The 21,981-nt window shown below is 41.6% G+C and overlaps 2 protein-coding genes across 2 annotated transcripts; both read right to left on the bottom strand.

Annotated features, from left to right (window-relative positions):
- Window positions 1–5,050: 5,050 nt before the first annotated feature.
- Window positions 5,051–21,323, bottom strand: LOC138983213 (hephaestin-like protein). The gene is made up of 4 exons (XM_070356625.1): window positions 21,095–21,323; window positions 13,447–13,718; window positions 5,922–6,134; window positions 5,051–5,295 (listed from the first exon to the last, which is right to left on the bottom strand). The coding sequence occupies exons 1-4, from the start codon at window positions 21,259–21,261 to the stop codon at window positions 5,051–5,053; spliced, it is 897 nt and encodes a 298-aa protein (XP_070212726.1). The 5' UTR covers window positions 21,262–21,323.
- Window positions 15,069–20,737, bottom strand: LOC138981575 (mucin-13-like). The gene is made up of 3 exons (XM_070354538.1): window positions 20,733–20,737; window positions 15,555–16,474; window positions 15,069–15,076 (listed from the first exon to the last, which is right to left on the bottom strand). Exons 1-3 carry the CDS (start codon window positions 20,735–20,737, stop codon window positions 15,069–15,071), a joined length of 933 nt encoding a protein of 310 aa, XP_070210639.1.
- Window positions 21,324–21,981: the final 658 nt, after the last annotated feature.

The raw sequence follows: 21,981 nt of genomic DNA, 5'->3' as shown, positions 1-21,981 counted from the left end.
ATTGCTCCAGTAGGGCTTATAGTCTCTCCTGGCACCCCTGGGAATGGACTCACGCGCTGCTCTGAGAATGCTCATGTTGAAGTCCTTCGCCACCATGTTGATGTCTCGACTCTCGACTCTGATGTCTTTGGTGAGTTCGCTGGTGCGGTGTCTAAAGAGGAACCAGTTCGCTCTTTTGTAGTTCCACCGTGGGAAGGAAGCTTCAGTGCAGGACTCCATGCCCAGGGTCAAAAAGACTGGCCGATGGTCACTTCCACCTAGCTGTTCTCCGACCTCTCTGATGGTTAGCTGGTGCATGTCTTCCATGCAGAAGGCTAGGTCAGGAGTTGATGTAGTGTGCCATCTTCTGGAGTAGAATGTAGGGCAGTCAAAGGGACTGTTCAAAAGGATGAGACCTTTGTCGTCCTGCCAGTTCTCCACCTCTGCTCCTCTCCGATCCAAGTGGTCATATCCCCAACTCTGTGAATGACTGTTGAAGTCACCCACCACGATGAAGTTGGAGGCCTTTGCAGGGATCGTGTCAAGGGCGAGGTGTCTATCGTTGGGGCAGTAGAAGTTGACAAGATGGAATTCTGCTGTCTTCGTCTGGATTCGAATCACCTGATATTCGGAGTCCTCCATGTGCGTTTCTATCAAACAGGCATTGATGTTGTTCCTGATGAGGGTCAGGATTCCTCCTTTGGTTCGGTCTGTTCTGTCGGACCTAAGGCACTGGTAGCCTCTTACTTTGAAGGACTTTTGGGGTGTCAGGTGCGTCTCCTGAATACAGCAGATGTTGATGTTCTTCTCATGCAGGATATGCTCCAACTCTGTCTTCTTGTTCAGGATACTTTCTGCGTTCCAGTGCATGACCTGAAAAGGTCGCTGCTGACTGGGTTTCTTCCTGGTTGTGGTGGTGCCAGTCACTCTCCTCCCGCGTCCCCTGGCGTGACAAGACGGACGGGAGGGACCTCCAGTAGTTGGGGCTGGGTCCCTTTGAGGCATGGGACCCGACGCTGCTCCACCCTGGGGGGTCCTCAATGGTCGAGCGCCATTTCCATCTGTGCTGGTTGATTGTGTCATCATTTGCGTAAGCGCGTGTACCCGTGGTTTGTTAGAATGCGCCGTGCGGCCCGGGTCCTCCGTCTTCAGCATTCGGGGTTTTCTGTCGGGGTTACCTCACCCTTAGCTCATGGCCCGTACGTCCTACCATGAGAGCACAGGGGGGAGGATTTGCCGGGATCCCACCCGGAGCTAGGGTTTTAATGCGCCACAAATCGCATTAGATGAGTCCCGTCAATGGACGATGGAGCATTTCAAAGGGGGTAGCAGTACCGCCTGCTACCCCACTCCGCCCTGGTAGGAAACACCGCCAGTTTGGTCCGCGGCCGCAAGCGGCTAATCTCCATATCTGAAGACCGTTCCCCTATCCGCCACCCGGGGACGCGCTGGGTTGGGGGTGGTCGCCTCACTGAAAATCCCACACTGGGTTAAGAAAGATCAGCCAGTCCCAGACCTTGGTACAGTGAGAAAAGTCCATCTTCCTGTGATCTGCTTGACTGTCTATTTGCTAAGCGGGCACTGTCGAATTGGCTCAACCATCCAATTGCTTTTATGTGAAACGGTTTTTGACACCTGTCATATATTTCCATCAGACTGCTTTGAAGCCTCTACCGAATAGCTTTGTTCAATGTAAACACTGCCAAGTACATTGGTACCTATCACGACGTGACCCTTTTGGGACCATCTGGAAGCGTTCCTTCATATTGGGTGTGTTATCACCACAGTGACAATTCTACGAGACTGGCCCAACAAAGGACAACAGAAGTTATAACCCTTTACTGCAAGTATCCCCTTATTAAATGGGGGCCTCACATAACAGTTACGACCTTGGAAAGTCCATGTCACAAAGATGTGAGTAGCATATTTGTGATGTGAAACCACGTCGTGTTTTTAACCTCCCTAAATATTGAAGTGCGATGCGTAGGGGACAGGAGAAGCGTTATCACGAGTTTCGTGCGTTGCACGAGAAAACCCTGGTTTGACATGAGTTGTGTTTATGAGAAATGTAGCTGGTCTGGGTTTAATAACGTCACAACGTTGTAGATGCTCGACAGAGAAGGGTGTCTGGCAGTTGTCAAGTTTGTCGGGGACAAACACTCTTTCAAGAGACGGGTCTCTTAAGGTAAATGATTTTTGTTGTATATTCTTGAAGCTTGAATACATAGCTGGAATGTAAATGTTAGTTTTCAAAGGGCACTAAATTCTAGTGTGAAGTTCTAAGAGAATTCTTGTTGTGATTGTATTATGGTTTTTGTTGGGAAAGTTCTTGAACATAAATGTTGTTACGCATTTATGTTATGTTTAAGACGGTGATGCTATGTATGGCAGTGTTATTCATAGATTAAGTATAGCTGGGATATTGAATGTGGACGGAATGTGAATGTAGAAGGAACGAGAATGTATGAGAAGATACATGAATGTTTTGGAAGAATGTTGTATTAAGACTTGGGTTAATTCTTTAGGAGTTTCCATGACGAGGGTTCATGAGGACGTGAGCGAGGGAGGGACCTCACACGTAAGAGCGCGGAGCGATGGTGGAGAGCAAAGGACCACATCGGCGCAGATGGCTAGACGGCGGGGTCTTCATCGTACCGGTCGTAGCGACGACGGTTATTTTCGCTAATGGCGGAAATGTTTCTCGGGGAGAAACGTGAAAGGTATGTGTTGGCACCTATAAGGAAAGTTTCTAGGAATTCATCATCTACGGGATTCAGCGACACAAGGATGTGTAAATGACGACATGCAGTGAGCCGTGATACGAACTCGTGAGTGTCTGTCAGCACCTTATCTTGTGCGTTAATCTATCTTTGAGAAAGTATCTTTATAATATGTATTTACATGCATTGAGTGAATGCTATATGTTGTGTGAACTGTGTGTTCAAGAAGTTGATTCGTATTGATGTATTTGAAGTGAAGAATTGTGTTATATTTTGGTGAGGAAATAATAAGTCTGCATCCTCCCAAAATTCTGTGTTTGGAGTGTGTTGGTGTGAAGTTTGAAGTCAGTGTAAAAAGATAGGGCAGAACACGTTTTCAGAAAAGATCCTTTATTCACACTACAATCCACTTCATGACAGTCCATGCCTTTTATTCTTGTCAGCAACTTGTCGCCGACATTCAGATACTATTCCTTTTGCTGCAAGTGTCCCCTTATCAAATTCGGCCAACTTTGTTGCCGGTATTCTGATGCTATTCTTTTTATTAATGCAAGTGTCCTCTTATCAAATGGGGGCCTCATATAACAGTTATGGCCTTGGAAAGTGAATGCCTTGTATTCTTGTCAGCAACGTGTCGCCGATATTCAGATGCTATTCCCTTTCCTGCAAGTATCCCCTTATCAAATTCGGCCTCACATAACAGTCACGACCTTGGAATTAAAGTGCATGCCTTATATTGTTGTCCGTAACATGTAACAGGTATTCAGATGCTAGAGTGCTTGCTCATAGTAAAAAATAGCCAGCGGTACACCGTTTTAAAAGTACATGTACTTGCATTTTTCTTTTATCGTGTGACAGATCATTTTCACCACCAACCATTGAATAACGCCAACCATTGTAAAACATCAACCATTGCATAACACCAACCATTGAACAACACCAACAATTGAATAACACCAACCATTGAATAACACCAACCATTGTATAACACCAACAATTGTATACCACCAACCATTGAATAACACCAACCATTGTATAACACCAACTATTGTATTACACCAACCATTGTATAACACCAACCATTGAATAACACCAACCATTGTATAACACCAACCATCGTATAACACCAACCATTGTATAACACCAACCATTGTAAAACATCAACCATTGTAAAACACCAACCATTGTAAAACACCAACCATTGAATAACTCCAACCATTGAATAACACCAACCATTGAATAACACCAACCATTGTATAACACCAACCATTTTATAACACCAACCCTTGAATAACACCAACCATTGAATAACACCAACCATTGAATAACACCAACCATTGTATAACACCAACCATTGTATAACACCAACCATTGTATAACACCAACCATTGAATAACATCAACCATTGTATAACATCAACCATTGTATAACACCAACCATTGTATAACACCAACCATTTTATAACACCAACCCTTGAATAACTCCAACCATTGAATAACACCAAGCATTGAATAACACCAACCATTGTATAACACCAACCATTGTATAACACCAACCATTGTATACCACCAACCATTGTATAAAGCCAACTAATAAATAACACCAACCATTATAAAACATGAACCATTGTATAACATCAACCACCATTGTATAACACCAACCATTGTATAAAGCCAACTATTAAATAACACCAACCTTTGTATAAGACCAACCATTGTAAAACACCAACCATTGTAAAATACCAACCATTGAATAACTCCAACCATTGAATAACACCAATCATTGAATAACACCAACCATTGTATAACACCAACCATTGTAAAACACCAACCATTGAATAACGCCAACCATTGAATAACGCCAACCATTGAATAACGCCAATCATTGAATAACACCAACCATTGAATAACACCAACCATTGAATAACGCCAACCATTAAATAACGCCAACCATTGTATAACATTAACCACCATTGTATAACGCCAACCATTGTATAACGCCAACCATTGTATAACATCAACCACCATGGAATAACGCCAACCATTGAATAACGCCAACCATTGAATAACACCAACCACTGAATAACGCCAACCATTGTATAACATCAACCGCCATTGTATAACGCCAACCATTGTATAACGCCAACCATTGTATAACATCAACCACCATTGTATAACGCCAACCATTGTATAACGCCAACCATTGTATAACATCAACCACCATTTTATAACGCCAAGCATTGTATAACGCCAACCATTGTATAACACCAACCATTGTATAACATCAACCGTTGTACGAGGCCAACCATTGAATAACATCAACCATTGTATAACGCCAACCATTGAATAACATCAACCATTGTATAACGCCAACCATTGTATAAAGTTAACCATTGACGGTATGTCGCCAACCATTGAATAACGACTCTGTACCTGAAAATCTGCATCCTCCTTCAAAGTCTCCACGGCCTGAGTGTTGGTCAGTCCCAGGTAGTTGCGGATGTTGTGGTCAATGTACCAGCTCTCGTTCTCGTCCATCACGTCCAACAGGATGGCTATCTGGGCGGCGTAATCCTGCTTGATTTTGACCTCTGCCCCTGGACAGCGTGAGAGGGGGGGGGGGGGGGGGGGGGGCGGAGGAGTAATGAATCGTAAACGCAATGAAATATATAAGGATTGTCTCGAAAAGCAGGTCGAAGGTCGAAGTGCAAACACCTGGGTGTTCTTTATTTTTTATTTCTTATTATATGAAATACGGATTCCAGGATGTGTACGTTACTTGTGCAGGTGTTACAAACTGACAACTTTGCCTGAACAATTCTTCTCATTGCGGTCAATGCGCATGCGCTAACATGGGGAGATTAATCAGGTGATCAACCTAACCCGAACCCTAACCCTTACCCTAATCCTAACCCTAACCCATGGTTCGTTCGGTCAAAGGGTCGCATTTTTTAAGTCCAAGATTGGCGCATGCGCATTGACCGCAATGAGAAGGATTGTTCAGCAGAGGTTTCAGTTCGTGACACAGGCAGTGGTCAAATAGTTTCTTTTTCGTCATCATTCGCGGTGTCTTATGCAGCGTGCGTGGATTGATGAATCACTGGATGATTCTCAGTAGTACAGCAATCACACTAGTAGCATTAGCATATCTAGCTGATAGTCTTGTTGAGGGAATGATACACACATCAATTGCACCCCCTCCCAACAAAAACAGAGATCATACCTTGTCTACAAGTCAGCAGTATGCCAATCAGTCCAGCATTGACGTCCCTAACCGTGTTGATGTGGGAGTGGTATGTCCAGGTGAGACACTCGGGGTCGTCAGGTGTGGGAGAAGCGGTGTCCGTCACGTTCCAGATCATGGTGTACACCTGTCCAGGCCCCACATTTTCGTCCAGTTTGTCGGCTCCAGATGTACCATCCACATACAGCGCACCTGGGGAGAAAGACTTACATCTTAGCGTCAGCTGTTTGAAGTGGTCAATGGTACATGAGCAAAATTGCTAATAACTTCCACATCTGTTGACCGAATAACTTCATATTTAGTGTATATTAACTTCAGCTTATGCATGATCGTTGCACAAAGTGGCAATTGTGTAGATAAAATGGTTTGACTTTTGTGCTATTTCACAAAAAAGTTTCAAATTTCAGAGATCGACTCCACAGTTCGAGGTTTGAAATTGAGCGGTGGCCAAACTAACCCAATTTAAGCCCTCCAGATTGTTACCTCTGGGGTTATTCGAATAACCTAGTATATCGTAACGAACATTAGGCCAAAAAAAAAATTTGTCTGTTTCTGATAACATGGCTAAAAAAAATAGGGTAGGTAGGTAGGGATTTTTTTTCTTTTTTTCACCCCAAATGTAGACCAATAAAACTAACTTTAAAAATCGCGCAAAGAGACTGGATTCACTATACATAGAGACAAGACACTCAACACATTTACAAATCTGTGACAAAGACTGAAAGAGTATGACATGTTTTTCTTTGTTTACCTGGTCTGATATTTCCATGATAAAACAGAAAAGAAGACTTGAGACATCTTACATCTTGAGTTTGGAAAAAAAAAGTTTAGGGTCGGCGCCGAAATTTAGGGTCGGTCGGGTGACCAGAAACAGACAATTTTTTTTTTGGGCCTTAGACAATCAGTGACTCTATTACAGCAATTACAGACAGGGTCAGGGTATTTGTCATGGGGGACTGCATTCATGTCACTGATGAATTTTGCGCGCCATTGCGCAGGTGTAACTTTACAACGAAGGGGGATTTTTTTTATAGTCATTTGTGCGTGCGTGCGTAAGTCCGTACGTACGTGCGTGCGTGCTTGTGTGCGTGTCCGTAAGTCTATCTGTCTGCTGCCTTTCTTAAAGGCCATCGTTTAAAGGCACACACAGCCTCCCGCAAACCATCCGTTTCTGATCACTGAGCTCCCCGAGCCTCTACATACAGTACAAACATACTTCCATTTGAACGCACACCGAACGGGAACATCCTGGCTGCTTTCCGTCGAGAGACATTTTCAAATAATGTATTTCGTGCAGTCAGAACGGACTGTTTGATACCACAATCGGACGCCTCGTTTTGGCGCTAGAACTAACTTTTACAATCTAAATAATAAGTTGACAGCTTGTAACACAAACATTCTTATATCATAAAAGAGTTCTTTTTGTATCAAGACAAGATCAGTACAACTCGAAGTTTTAACAGTTTAAAACAAGTCGCGTAAGGCGAAAATACAACATTTAGTCAAGCTGTCGAACTCACAGAATGAAACTGAACGCAATGCAATTTTTCAGCAAGACCGTATACTCATAGCATCGTAAGTCCACCGCTCGTGGCAAAGGCAGTAACATTGACAAGAAAAGCGGGGTAGTAGTTGCGCTGAGAAGGATAGCACACTTTTCTGTACCTCTCTTCGTTTTAACTTTCTGAGCGTGTTTTTAATCCAAACCTATCATATCTATATGTTTTTGGAATCAGGACCCGACAAGGAATAAGATGAAAGTGTTTTTGAATTGATTTCGAAAATTTAATTTTGATAATAATTTTTATATTTTTAATTTTCAGAGCTTGTTTTTAATCCAAATATAACATATTTATATGTTTTTGGAATCAGAACATGATGAAGAATAAGATGAACGTAAATTTGGATCGTTTTATAAAAAAAATTTTTTTTTACAATTTTCAGATTTTTATTGACCAAAGTCATCAATTAATTTTTAAACCTCCAAGCTGAAATGCAATACCGAAGTCCGGCCTTCGTCGAAGATTGCTTGGCCAAAATTTCAATCAATTTGATTGACAAATGAGGGTGTGACAGTGCCGCCTCAACTTTTACAAAAAGCCGGATATGACGTCATCAAAGGTATTTATCGAAAAAAAGAAAAACACGTCCGGGGATATCATTCCCAGGAACTCTCATGTCACATTTCATAAAGATCGGTCCAGTAGTTTAGTCTGAATCGCTCTACACACACACACACACACAGACAGACACACACACACACACACACACACACACACACACACACACACATACACCACGACCCTCGTCTCGATTCCCCCTCTATGTTAAAACATTTAGTCAAGTTTTGACTAAATGTAAACAAGTCGCGTGAGGCGAAATTACTACATTTAGTCAAGCTGTGGAACTCACAGAATGAAACTGAACGTAGTCCGCCGCTAGTGCAAAAGGCAGTGAAAGTGACGAGCCTGTTTGGCGCGGTAGCGATTGCGCTGTGCTTCATAGCACGCTTTACTGTACCTCTCTTCGTTTTAACTTTCTGAGCGTGTTTTTAATCCAAACCTATCATATCTATATGTTTTTGGAATCAGGAACCGACAAGGAATAAGATGAAATAGTTTTTAAAACGATTTCGGAAATTTAATTTTGATCATAATTTTTATATTTTTAATTTTCAGAGCTTGTTTTTAATCCAAATATAAAATATGTATATGTTTTTGGAATCAGAAAATGACGAAAAATAAGATGAAATTGTTTTTGGATCGTTTAATAAAAAAATAATTTTAATTACAAGTTTCCGATTTTTAATGACCAAACTCACTCATTAATTTTTAAGCCACCAAGCTGAAATGCAATACCAAACCCCGGGCTTCGTCGAAGATTGCTTTGCCAAAATTTTAATCAATTTGATTGAAAAATGAGGGTGTGACAGTGCCGCCTCAACTTTTACAAAAAGCCGGATATGACCTCATCAAAGGTATTTATCGAAAAAATGAAAAACAAGTCCGGGGATATCATACCCAGGAACTCTCATGTCAAATTTCATAAAGATCGGCCCAGTAGTTTAGTCTGAATCGCTCTACACACACACACAGACAGACAGACAGACAGACAGACACACAGACACACATACATCACGACCCTCGTCTCGATTCCCCCCTCTATGTTAAAACATTTAGTTACACACACACACAGACAGACAGACAGACAGACAGACACACACACACACACACATACACCACGACGCTCGTCTCGATTCCCCCCTCTATGTTAAAACATTTAGTCAAAACTTGACTAAATGTAAACAAGTCGCGTAAGGCGAAAATACAACGTTTAGTCAAGTAGCTGTCGAACTCACAGAATGAAACTGAACGCAATGCAACGCAGCAAGACCGTATACTCGTAGCATCGTCAGTCCACCGCTCATGGCAAAGGCAGTGAAATTGACAAGAAGAGCGGGGTAGTAGTTGCGCTGAGAAGGATAGCACGCTTTTCTGTACCTCTCTTCGTTTTAACTTTCTGAGCGTGTTTTCAATCCAAACATATCATATCTATATGTTTTTGGAATCAGGAACCGACAAGGAATAAGATGAAAGTGTTTTTAAATTGATTTCGAAAATTTAATTTTGATAATAATTTTTATATTTTTAATTTTCAGAGCTTGTTTTTAATCCAAATATAACATATTTATATGTTTTTAGAATCAGAAAATGATGGAGAATAAGATGAACGTAAATTTGGATCGTTTTATAAAAAAAAATTTTTTTTTACAATTTTCAGATTTTTAATGACCAAAGTCATTAACTAATTTGTAAGCCACCAAGCTGAAATGCAATACCGAATTCCGGGCTTCGTCGGAGATTACTTGACCAAAATTTCAACCAATTTGGTTGAAAAATGAGAGCATGACAGTGCCGCCTCAACTTTCACGAAAAGCCGGATATGACGTCATCAAAGACATTTATCCAAAAAATGAAAAAAACGTCTGAGGATATCATACCCAGGAACTCTCATGTCAAATTTCATAAAGATCGGTCCAGTAGTTTAGTCTGAATCGCTCTACACACTCACACAGACAGACAGACAGACACACATACACCACGACCCTCGTCTCGATTCCCCCCTCTATGTTAAAACATTTAGTCAAAACTTGACTAAATGTAAACAAGTCGCGTAACGCGAAATTACTACATTTAGTCAAGCTGTGGAACTCACAGAATGAAACTGAACGTAGTCCGCCGCTAGTGCAAAAGTCAAAAGGCAGTGAAAGTGACGAGCCTGTTTGGCGCGGTAGCGATTGCGCTGTGCTTCATAGCACGCTTTACTGTACCTCTCTTCGTTTTAACTTTCTGAGCGTGTTTTTAATCCAAACATATCATATCTGTATGTTTTTGGAATCAGGAACCTGCAAAGAATAAGATGAAATAGTTTTTAAAACGATTTCGGAAATTTAATTTTGATCATAATTTTTATATTTTTAATTTTCAGAGCTTGTTTTTAATCCAAATATAACATATGAATATGTTTTTGGAATCAGAAATTGACGAAGAATAAGATGAAATTGTTTTTGGATCCAGGGCCTCACATCCACGTCGGACATCGGACATATGAGGATATTTTTTCCAAATGTCCTATACATTTTTCATGCAGGAGGACAAATGTCCTATTGTTTTTGTCACAATGTGGTCAATGTCCGATTATTCTATCATTTGATCCGGACATCGTCAATACTTCTCAATTTACAGTAGTTTGAATGTTATGTTATCGATGTATTGCAAAGCGATGTGTAGCAGACGAAATTAGACACTTTGTGCCTCTAGTACCAAAGAGTTTCCAAGGCTCGCAACTCGGAATGCTCGAAGCCAGTTGAGAGTTGCCTCCCTTCACGCTTTCCCCGAAAATAACAAACATGCCGCCTAAACGAAAACCGTGATCCCAGAAAAGGGACAGAAGAAATTACACTTCAAGTCCCTTCCCTCATCATCTGTCAGTAGCACGGAAACTGAGCTTCCTCCAGCCCCAGAGCAGTTAGAGCCCGATCGCCCAGGTGAGAATGTCGATCGCGATGGTCAAACATCGGAGCCGAAGAAAGACACTACCCCCTCCCTCACCCCCACGCGTAACTTCGTCTCAGTCAAGCTGGGCGACATCATTCCCGTGGATGTCGCATGACCCAGAGAGGAAACTTATGTTTTGCACCTCATGTCAGCACACAGGGAAGTCCAACACTTTTACCGTTGGCTGTTCCAACTTTCGCAAATCGGCCCTTACCGATCATCAAGAAACCAGTGTGCATGTGCCATCTCCCCAGAGAGACAAGGAGATAGTTGAAACCCGATAGCTGACAAAACAAGAAAAGGGGGCAGCTGTGGCAGTCAAAGCTGCTCACTTTTTGCCTAGAAAAGTATTTTTGTTCTTTTACCCTCGTGCCAAGAAACTAGTCAAGTTTAATCATATTTACGTTTTGTTACGGGAAAAAAATGTCCTATTGATTTGTTTTTGTTCAGGACAAATGTCCTATCACTTTTACATTGGCCAGGACATTTGTCCTATGCTACCTCTCATGGATGTGAGGCCCTGTGGATCGTTTAATAAAAAAATAATTTTAATTACAAGTTTCCGATTTTTAATGACCAAACTCACTCATTAGTTTTTAAGCCACCAAGCTGAAATGCAATACCAAACCCCAGGCTTTGTCGAAGATTGTTTTGCCAAAATTTCAATCAATTTGATTGAAAAATGAGGGTGTGACAGTGCCGCCTCAACTTTTACAAAAAGCCGGATATGACGTCATCAAAGGTATTTATCGAAAAAATGGAAAAAACGTCCGGGGATATCCTACCCAGGAACTCTCATGTCAAATTTCATAAAGATCGGCCCAGTAGTTTAGTCTGAATCGCTCTACACACACACACACAGACAGACACACAGACACACAGACACACATACACCACGACCCTCGTCTCGATTCCCCCCTCTATGTTAAAACATTTAGTTACACACACACACACACAGACAGACACACACACACACATACACCACGACGCTCGTCTCGATTCCCCCCTCTATGTTAAAACATTTAGTCAAAACTTGACTAAATGTAAACAAGTCGCGTAAGGCGAAAATACATTTAGTCAAGTAGCTGTACATGTCGAACTCACAGAATGAAACTGAACGCAATGCAACGCAGCAAGACCGTATACTCGTAGCATCGTCAGTCCACCACTCATGGCAAAGGCAGTGAAATTGACAAGAAGAGCGGGGTAGTAGTTGCGCTGAGAAGGATAGCACGCTTTTCTGTACCTCTCTTCGTTTTAACTTTCTGAGCGTGTTTTCAATCCAAACATATCATATCTATATGTTTTTGGAATCAGGAACCGACAAGGAATAAGATGAAAGTGTTTTTAAATTGATTTCGAAAATTTAATTTTGATAATAATTTTTATATATTTAATTTTCAGAGCTTGTTTTTAATCCAAATATAACATATTTATATGTTTTTGGAATCAGAAAATGATGGAGAATAAGATGAACGTAAATTTGGATCGTTTTATAAAAAAATTAATTTTTTTACAATTTTCAGATTTTTAATGACCAAAGTCATTAACTAATTTGTAAGCCACCAAGCTGAAATGCCGAATTCCGGGCTTCGTCGGAGATTACTTGACCAAAATTTCAATCAATTTGGTTGAAAAATGAGAGCATGACAGTGCCGCCTCAACTTTCACGAAAAGCCGGATATGACGTCATCAAAGACATTTATCCAAAAAATGAAAAAAACGTCTGAGGATATCATACTCAGGAACTTTCATGTCAAATTTCATAAAGATCGGTCCAGTAGTTTAGTCTGAATCGCTCTACACACACACACACAGACAGACAGACAGACCGACAGACAGACAGACACACGTACACCACGACCCTCGTCTCGATTCCCCCCTCTATGTTAAAACATTTAGTCAAAACTTGACTAAATGTAAAAAGGGAGCCCGGTGCAGGTCACGCATTGTCGTGTTTCTCAAGCAGACGAACTTTCTGCATGTCGCTGCTTTCTTTGAAGTCTACCGCGGCCGATAAGTTCCTGTGACTCGCAGTCGCTTGTTACATTTTAGGTTCAGAGGTACACAATATTGTGCTATTGCAGATACAGCGAGTCGCATTCAAATCACAAACTGACGACAAAATTGGGGAAAAAAGAAAAGTGTGTGACACGGGTTCACGATGGCTCATGGGTAAAATAAACCACGAAATCTGGTGTGTGGTTGACGCAAGCTAAATAGCCATTCAAAGGAACTGTCATTTAATGCCGTTAAGTGCTATTGCAAGTGTGTTGCATAAGGTTAGAACTGCTTTTTTCGTTCTGTAAACCATTTGAGGCATACTGGGCCTTTTAACCTGGAAATCGAAATGCTCTTTGAACTGTCAATAGACTGACTACACAAATTCCCTGCTGAACACAAGACATCGTCATTGCACAAGATCGATCCACCAAACACATTCTTACCTTCGTTTTCTTTACTGTACTGAGCACCATGAGGATGCATAGAGAAGCTCCTTCCGGCCAGAACAGCCATGTTTTTGAAGACAATTTTTATCACATCTCCTTGTTCCCCCATAAGAATTGGTCCTAGCAGCCCCATCCATTTCTCGCGCGGTTTCCGCGTGGCAAACGTAGCATCGGTGAACTCTCTGTACATAGCTTTCATATACTTTCTCCCGATACGCTGGGGCCCGGGCTCCAGAAATGTTTTCCAATCACTCTGCTGGTTTAGGTCCCTGTGAAAACAAAAGTATAAATGAATGCATGAATGAGGGAACAAATGAATGAATCACTAACCACTCATTCACTCAATCATTGAATTAGTCAACCAGTCAATCAATTGTTCGATCGATCACCCAAACCAACACCCAATCAATCAATCAATCAATCAATTCGTCCATCCATCCATTTTAATATATTCTTCAGCAAAACTTGAGGAGTTGGAAAAGAGATATGAGAGAACTCGGGCGTGGCCGGGATAGCTAAGGGCTGATAGCCTACTGGGGGGGGGGGGGGGGGGGGGGCGGGGGGCACTCATTTATTCCCTCTCCCAAACACACACACTAACACACACTTCAAACAATATGTGTGCGCGATGTCCTCATAGGTTGCACTCATGGTAACAAGTGTTATTCATTCTTCTGCAATTTATCTAACTGTGTCGTGTTATCAGACTGAGCAAACAGTCCCCTTAGGCTCCCCTGTCATGTCTTTTTGTGAAGGAGGCACCCCATGACCCAAGATAACTCCAATACATTGGAACCGAGTACGTGAGAAAGGGCATGTTGACCTTAAAGGCGACCTTCTTCTCATAAAGACCAGCTTTGAAATAACGGGCCCAGTGGCGAGGTGGTAAGACATCGGCCTCATAATCGGGAGGTCGTGCGTTCGAATCCCGGTCGCTGCCGCCAGGTGGGTTAAGAGTGGAGATTTTTCCGATCTCCCAGGTCAACTTATGTGCAAACCTGCTAGTGACTTAACCCCCTTCGTGTGTACACGCAAGCACAAGACCAAGTGCGCACGGAAAAGATCCTGTAATCCATGTCAGAGTTCGGTGGGTTATAGAAACACGAAAATACCCAGCATGCCTCCCCCAAAATCGGCGTATGCTGCCTGCATGGCGGGGTAAAAAAAAGTCATACACGTAAAAATCCACTCGTGCTAAAAACATGAGTGAACGTGGGAGTCTAAGCCCATGAACGAAGAAGAAAAAGAAGAAGAAATGACGATAAATCTGTCCACATTGTTTGTCAGGTGGGATAAGACCATCATTGACGCATAGCAAACGCCTGCAGCCTGCCTGCTTTTAGTGCATGGTGGGATCTAAGCAGACAAGAACATTATTTAGCTGTTCCGGCGTTTCGTTGATTTATTGATTTGTTTATTTTTGCTGAGTTCATTCTATAACTTTTAACTTGGCCAGTCTGCGAAATTCATTCAAAAGAAAGCTTGTAAAGGTGTGTGTTGGGATACACGATCGTTGTTTTTACTGAAGCGGGAAGGACAATATCTTTAAAACTAAAAAAGTACATATAAATGTTCCAAAGGACGCAGTACCATGCATGGTCTGCAAAACTTGAAATCGGTCATGTTTCTGTGAGAAGATAACGGGGTGTCAAGTTATCACTATACAAAGACAGACGCGTAGTGGGAGAGTCAAGATAAGTCGTTCACCTTTATATGAAAGGGGGGACAGAACGTGACATGCTTTTTTGGGGGAAAAGTCACACAACACACTCTTGAGCCACGTGCTAAGCATGGTCGGCATGTAAGAATGTACTGTCGTTTTACGCCGCCTTTATGTAATACAGCGGCGTGTAGGTTTCACTATGTCTGTTTGTTTGTTTGTTTGTTTGTTTGTTTGTATCTTTGTTTGTTTGTTTGTTTGTTTCTCCGTTTTTCTACGAATTAGACTTGTATCTCTGGTTGTTTTACGTTTGAACCTTTTGGAATCTACGTGATTATTTCTGCTTCCATACCAAATGATTTTGCAAAATTATAAAAACAGAACAGGTTATATTTTGCCTATTACCACGATGTATCCCTATGCACAGTCCCAGTAAACCCCGTACCTTCTGTGTTGACAATAAACCCCGTACCTTCTGTGTTGACAGTAAACCCCGTACCTTCTGTGTTGACAGTAAACCCCGTACCTTCTGTGTTGACAGTAAACCCCGTACCTTCTGTGTTGACAGTAAACCCCGTACCTTCTGTGTTGACAGTAAACCCCGTACCTTCTGTGTTGACAGTAAACCCCGTACCTTCTGTGTTGACAGTAAACCCCGTACCTTCTGTGTTGACAATAAACCCCGTACCTTCTGTGTTGACAGTAAACCCCGTACCTTCTGTGTTGACAGTAAACCCCGTACCTTCTGTGTTGACAGTGAACCCCGTACCTTCTGTGTTGACAGTAAACCCCGTACCTTTTGTGTTGACAGTACACCCCGTACCTTCTGTGTTGACAGTAAACCCCATACCTTCTGTGTTGACAGTAAACGCCGTACCTTCTGTGTTGACAGTAAACCCCGTACCTTCTGTGTTGAGAGTAAACCCCGTACCTTTTGTGTTGACAGTAAACCCCGTACCTTCTGTGTTGACAGTAAACCCCGTACCTTTTGTGTTGACAGTAAACCCCGTGACAGTAAACCCCGTACCTTCTGCGTTGACAATAAACCCCGTGACAGTAAACCCCGTACCTTCTGTGTTGACAATAAACCCCGTGACAGTAATTCCCGTACCTTCTGTGTTGACAGTAAACCCCGTGACAGTAAACCCCGTACCTTCTGTGTTGACAGTAAACCCCATACCTTCTGTGTTGACAGTAAATCCCGTACCTTTTGTGTTGACAGTAAACCCCGTGACAGTAAACCCCGTACCTTCTGTGTTGACAGTAAACCCCGTACCTTCTGTGTTGACAGTGAACCCCGTACCTTCTGTGTTGACAATAAACCCCGTACCTTCTGTGTTGACAGTAAACCCCGTACCTTCAAGTCTGTGTTGACAGTAAACCCCGTACCTTCTGTGTTGAGAGTAAACCCCGTACCTTTTGTGTTGACAGTAAACGCCGTACCTTCTGTGTTGACAGTAAACCCCGTACCTTCTGTGTTGACAGTAAACCCCGTACCTTCAAGTCTGTGTTGACAGTAAACCCCGTACGTACCTTCTGTGTTGACAGTAAACCCCGTGACAGTAAACCCCGTACCTTCAAGTCTGTGTTGAATTACCAGAAACCTTGATGCTTGGCTCTGTCCTGTGCTTTGGGAAGCTTGATATTTCTATAGTAATGAAAATAGAATGTATGTGGTTTGTAAAAAAACCAAAAACAAACTTATTTGTGTGTGTGTGTGTGTGTGTGTGTGTGTGTGTGTGTGTGTGTGTGTGTGTGTGTGTGTGTGTGCATGCTACTTAGCAACCTCTGCTCTGGTTAATGACATTAAAAGCTCATGTTTTCAAACACATTCCAATAGACCTTTTCTCATGCACTGTCATACAGGGTTTGAGGTCATGTGATAACGAGACAAATTTCATCTCTTGGTGGTCCCTATACCATCGTGGTCTCCCAGATTTTAAACTGCAAGGATTTTAGGGATTCAGAAAGGTTTGAAATCATGTGATTTTCAGATCACTTCAGTCCCTATATTCCCGTCCTCCCTAGCAAATTCCCAACGCATTACTGCGTTGCTGCATGGACTGTATGCCCCCATATCCACGTCAAAGTTCGTTTAATCCGAGAAAGGTGTACGTGAATTAAAAACGATTTGAAATCATGTGATGTTAAGATAACAAACGTCGTTTGATTGTCACCGTACCCCTCTTTTTTTCACAAATCGCGAATTACTCCGTTGCTGCACAATTCTCACCCCCCCCCCCCCCCAGATCTCTTCACCACTACCATGATCACCACCACATCTGCCACCATCACCACGTTGTCACTTAGTTCAAAGAGATCACGTGAAAATGGTTTGAAATCATGTGATAGTTATATAGCGTTTGCCTCACAATATCAAAACGCATTACTGCGCAGCTGATCACAGACAGACAGACAGACACTGAGACTGACAAACACACAGACAGACAGACAGACAGACAGACAGACAGAGAAAGAGAGCGCCAAAGCGCATCAGGCTTCCAATTACAGTGCCGTGCAGACTACGTAAACGAATGCATGTCCAACACCATGTTTGGAATATAAGCAACAACAACAGCCGTGATGAGAACAATGCAGACCCTGCAACATGTGAACAGCGATCTTCACTTGTCCCATGTTTCCAATTGCCCTCCGTGCATCTGATGTCATGCATTTCGCATTCTTGTTTGCTACATTTTGTTCACGTGTACATATACCTTGAGTGTTCGTGTCACTTGCATCAGTTTTATGAAAAGCTCGGAACTACAAGCAAACTACCAACATGAGATTTTTTATCCTTGAGAAATAAAGTTATGTCAATTCTCTCTCTCTCTCTCTCTCTCTCTCTCTCTCTCTCTCTCTCTCTCTCTCTCTCTCTCTCTCTCTCTCTCTCTCTTTCTCTCTCTCTCGCTCTCTCTTCTGTAAATCAAAACAAATTTCCTCTCAGCTAAATATTCCTCTGCTTACGGTGCCTGAAGTAATTCAAGCACTCACTCATTTATAGCAAACCGGGGGATAGACGGGCTTGATGGAAGGGTGCTTAAGTTATCAGCCCCTATAATTTCCGAAACCCTCACTTAGATTTATAATCTCTGTAATACTCTCTGTTTAGACAAAACATATTTTCCAATAGCCCTCAAGCAGGCTAAAATATTTCCTCTGTTTAAACCTGGCAAAAAGAAAGACCCCTCAAATTATAGGCCGATTTCTATACTGTCTGTATGATCAAAACCACTTGAAAAACATATAAACAAACACGTATCAGCGCACTTTGACCACAATCAATTACAATTTCACCCTAACCAGTCTGGATTTAGAGTTCATCACTCGTGTCACACTGCCTTAGTCTCTCTTGTTGATCAGTGGTTGGAAAAGATCAACGATAATGAATTTTGTGGAGCTGTTTTTGTAGATTTTGCCAAAGCTTTTGATGTAATCGACCACAAGTTGTTGCTGAGGAAACTCACATTATATGGACTCGGGATTGATTCAGTTAAACGTATTACTTCTTTTCTCAGTGACAGGCAACAGGCAGTATACGTAAACGCCTCAGCATCAAGTATGCAGGGTGTACGATATGGCGTACCACAAGGGTCAGTTTTAGTCCCTTTCCTCTTCTCTATATACATAAATGACCTTCCCCTTCACATTGGGAATTTGGGTGAGCTTTTTGCAGTTGACACTACCATACATTCTAGTAACACCAATTTAAGTCGTTTATTAGAATCACGGCAAGAAAGTGTAAACCAATTGAGTGAATGGACCGAGCTAAATAACATGCTCCTTAACCCGCAAAAAACAAAATGCATGATAATAACAACTAGGCAAAAACGCCAGAACATAACCTCAACATTTCACGATCTAACGATTAATCATAAACTTGTTGAAAAAGTCGACCATCATAAAGTTTTGGGAGTGACCATTGATAACAACCTGTCATGGTCACTTCACATCGAACAACTTTTAAAACTCGTGTCCAAGAAAGTTTATCTATTATCTAGAATCAAGCGCTTTCTGAATTTGGAAGCCAGGAAATTATTCTTTAAAGCTCATATTCAGTCTGCTATTGATTATGCATCTACCTTGTGGGACTCGGCAAGTGATAATTCATTCAAACCACTTATTAGATTACACAAACGAGCGCTTAAAGACGTCTTATCAAAGAAAACAACCCTATCTGAGTTAGACTACATACACTTAGGCATTCTTCCTCTGAAGGCAAGGCAAGGTTATAATAAAGCATACAATTATTCATGGATGTGTACCTGAAACCATATTTTCCAAATTCACGTTGAGAAATTCACGCCAATTGATGAGATTGAACACTCCTCTACGTAGGATTGACCTATTCAAGTCTAGTTTAGTTTATTCAGGTAGCAGTCTCTGGAACACTCCCGAGAAGAAGAAGAAGAAGAAGGAACACCCCCGACAATCCTGTGGCAAACTACCAGCACAAACGTTTTTAAGACCATATATACATCTTATCTCATGAAGTCAAAACAAATATTATGTGTCGCTAGAAAGGTTGTTAAAACCAACAACCGGTGCTTTTCAACAATGTATTATTTTATTCTTTTGTTGTTTTCTGATTTTTTCGATTGCAGTGTATGTCAATGGGCATGGTGTTTACAGCTTTGTTGCGTCAGTGCAATATACTCAATACTACTTTACTCATGTCAAATGAACTCACATGTTTCACTTATGCAATGTATTGTATGTAAATGTATAATATGTTCTTACTTCAGTTTATTCATAAACATGTAAAAGTTGTTTTCTTTACTAAATAAGTTATTCTTTAGCCATTTTAGACTAGTCTATCTTTAGGGCGAGAGCCAATCGTAAAAACACCACCCAGATCACTGCTTACTCTATTACCCTGGTTAAATAAAGAATTGTTCTTGTTCTTGTTTGTGCCCCCCCCACCCCCCCCCCCCCCCACCATCTCTATTATTCGCTTACAATCACGTAATCAGTTGTGAAACTCAAATCGAGCTGTCAGTTTGTGTTTGTTCTGGCCATTCTTGTTGTGAGCCGTGACTATGTGAGGCATGCGTTGCCTTTTCTGGGCTTCAGCTATCTCAAACAAGGGAGTATTCGTCTTAGGATTTCAATCAATTTCGACAGAAGCTTCACTCAAACCCATTGAGCTATTTTTTTTAGTCCTGCAAGATCATTGTTACACAGGCCCAAAGTTCTACTTTTATATTTATTGTGATTTTTTTTTTAAAGTACATCGCACATCGGGCCTATATTCAAGTGCTAAAATGTTTTCGAGTGCGCAAATAACAGACAAACTGAAGAAAATAAGCAGAAGAAAAAATCATAGAAAAAAAGTATTTCGAATCCTTGAATTTGACTACCAAAGTACCATCTCCTGGTTGTCGATATGACGGAGTTTTTGTGAAGTTGCTCGAAGATTACATCGTGGTCGACCGTTGGTGGTTCAGAACCAAATTTACACCATACAGATAAACACACAAACAAACACAGTCACGGACACAAACAAATAAGATCACCGCCAATGTTAAAAAAAAATTTAAAAAATAAAAAGTGAACTATAAACTGAGTTTATAATAGCTGTTCTCTGTCTTTCTTTTTAAAAGATGTAAACAATCCTCCTCACGACATCTTAAAACAGGAAAGAACATTTTAACTCATTTTGTAAATTACTACATGTATCACATAGTTCTCAAATACGTAATACTGCGAGGTTTTATAGAAAATGCTCACGAAGTTCTAAGTAGGTGACTAAATGCAATGGTGGTGCAATGGAATGCAACAGGATATCATCAGTTCACAACGCGATAAAAATATAATGATGCTGCATTTCACGACTTTTCAAAGGTTCTCTTTTCGATCAGTACATGATCCAACCCTACCTCCAACACATACAACCCCAGACCCCCCAGAAAAATAAGGGACGAACTTGTCTTTTTTCTCAACAACCACAAAAATCGGTCGCTCATTCCGTCATCTATAACTCACGCCTTGGCAGGGTCGGAAGAGCGAAAGGAGGCGAGGTCCCCACCCCCAGGCGCGTAGTCCCACTCCTCTTCCACCACACCCACAAAATACTCTCGCGTCCTCCCCTCCACCGCCAGCGTCGAGAACACGACGACAGCGCAAACACATCGGAGACACCGCAACAGCATCTTGGTTACGGCGAATTTTCTTCGAGTGAAAAGGGCCCTTAGGGAGAGAGAATACAGCTGATTCGCTGTATGAGAAGGAGTTGCAAAAAGCGAGCGTTTATATCCTGATTGCTGCCACTGCGAGTGTCTTGATGAGAGTTCCTTTAAAGGCACAGTCCTTCCTGTGCAAACTGAAGTTTGGCTCACTATCTGGAAAGGGAGAATGCTTTGCTAAATATTTCGCCTCTTAAGGACATGATATGGGTTATATGATAATTTGAGTTTTTTTTATATAAGAAACACAACTGTATGTGTTACACGACACTTGAGATTGACGAAGTTCTCAAATGTCGTATAGTTGTGTTCTTTTATTCTACGTGGCCCGTCTTCACAGCAGCAGACAAAAACTCGTCAAATTGAGTTCGAGGATTTATTTAGCATTCCATACATACAACTGCACATCGTAGCAGAACTCAAAGTAGAAGCCTTTTAACATACAAATCGCGCTTTCTTTCTTTCTTTCTTTATTTGGTGTTTAACGTCGTTTTCAACCGTTCAAGGTTATATACAACTGCACATCGTAGCAGAACTCAAAGTAGAAGCCTTTTAACATACAAATCGCGCTTTCTTTCTTTCTTTATTTATTTGGTGTTTAACGTCGTTTTCAACCGTTCAAAGGTTATATCGCGACGGGGAAGGGGGGGGGGGGGGGATGGGATAGAGGCACTTGTTAATTGTTTC

Source organism: Littorina saxatilis, linkage group LG12 (genome assembly GCF_037325665.1).
Source record: "Littorina saxatilis isolate snail1 linkage group LG12, US_GU_Lsax_2.0, whole genome shotgun sequence".
Classification (NCBI taxonomy): Eukaryota; Metazoa; Mollusca; class Gastropoda; order Littorinimorpha; family Littorinidae; genus Littorina; species Littorina saxatilis.
Note: the sequence above shows the minus strand (reverse complement) of the source record. Positions and strands in the feature narration are given on the sequence as shown.

Coding starts and splice junctions, on each gene's coding strand:
- LOC138983213 (XM_070356625.1), bottom strand. CDS start 21,261: ATGCTGTTGCGGTGTCTCCGATGTGTTTGCGCTGTCGTCGTGTTCTCG. Junction 13,719..21,094: donor TCTTCCGACCCTGCCAAGGC/GTGAGTTATAGA, acceptor TTGTTTTCACAG/GGACCTAAACCAGCAGAGTG. Junction 5,296..5,921: donor ACTGCTGACTTGTAGACAAG/GTATGATCTCTG, acceptor CACGCTGTCCAG/GGGCAGAGGTCAAAATCAAG.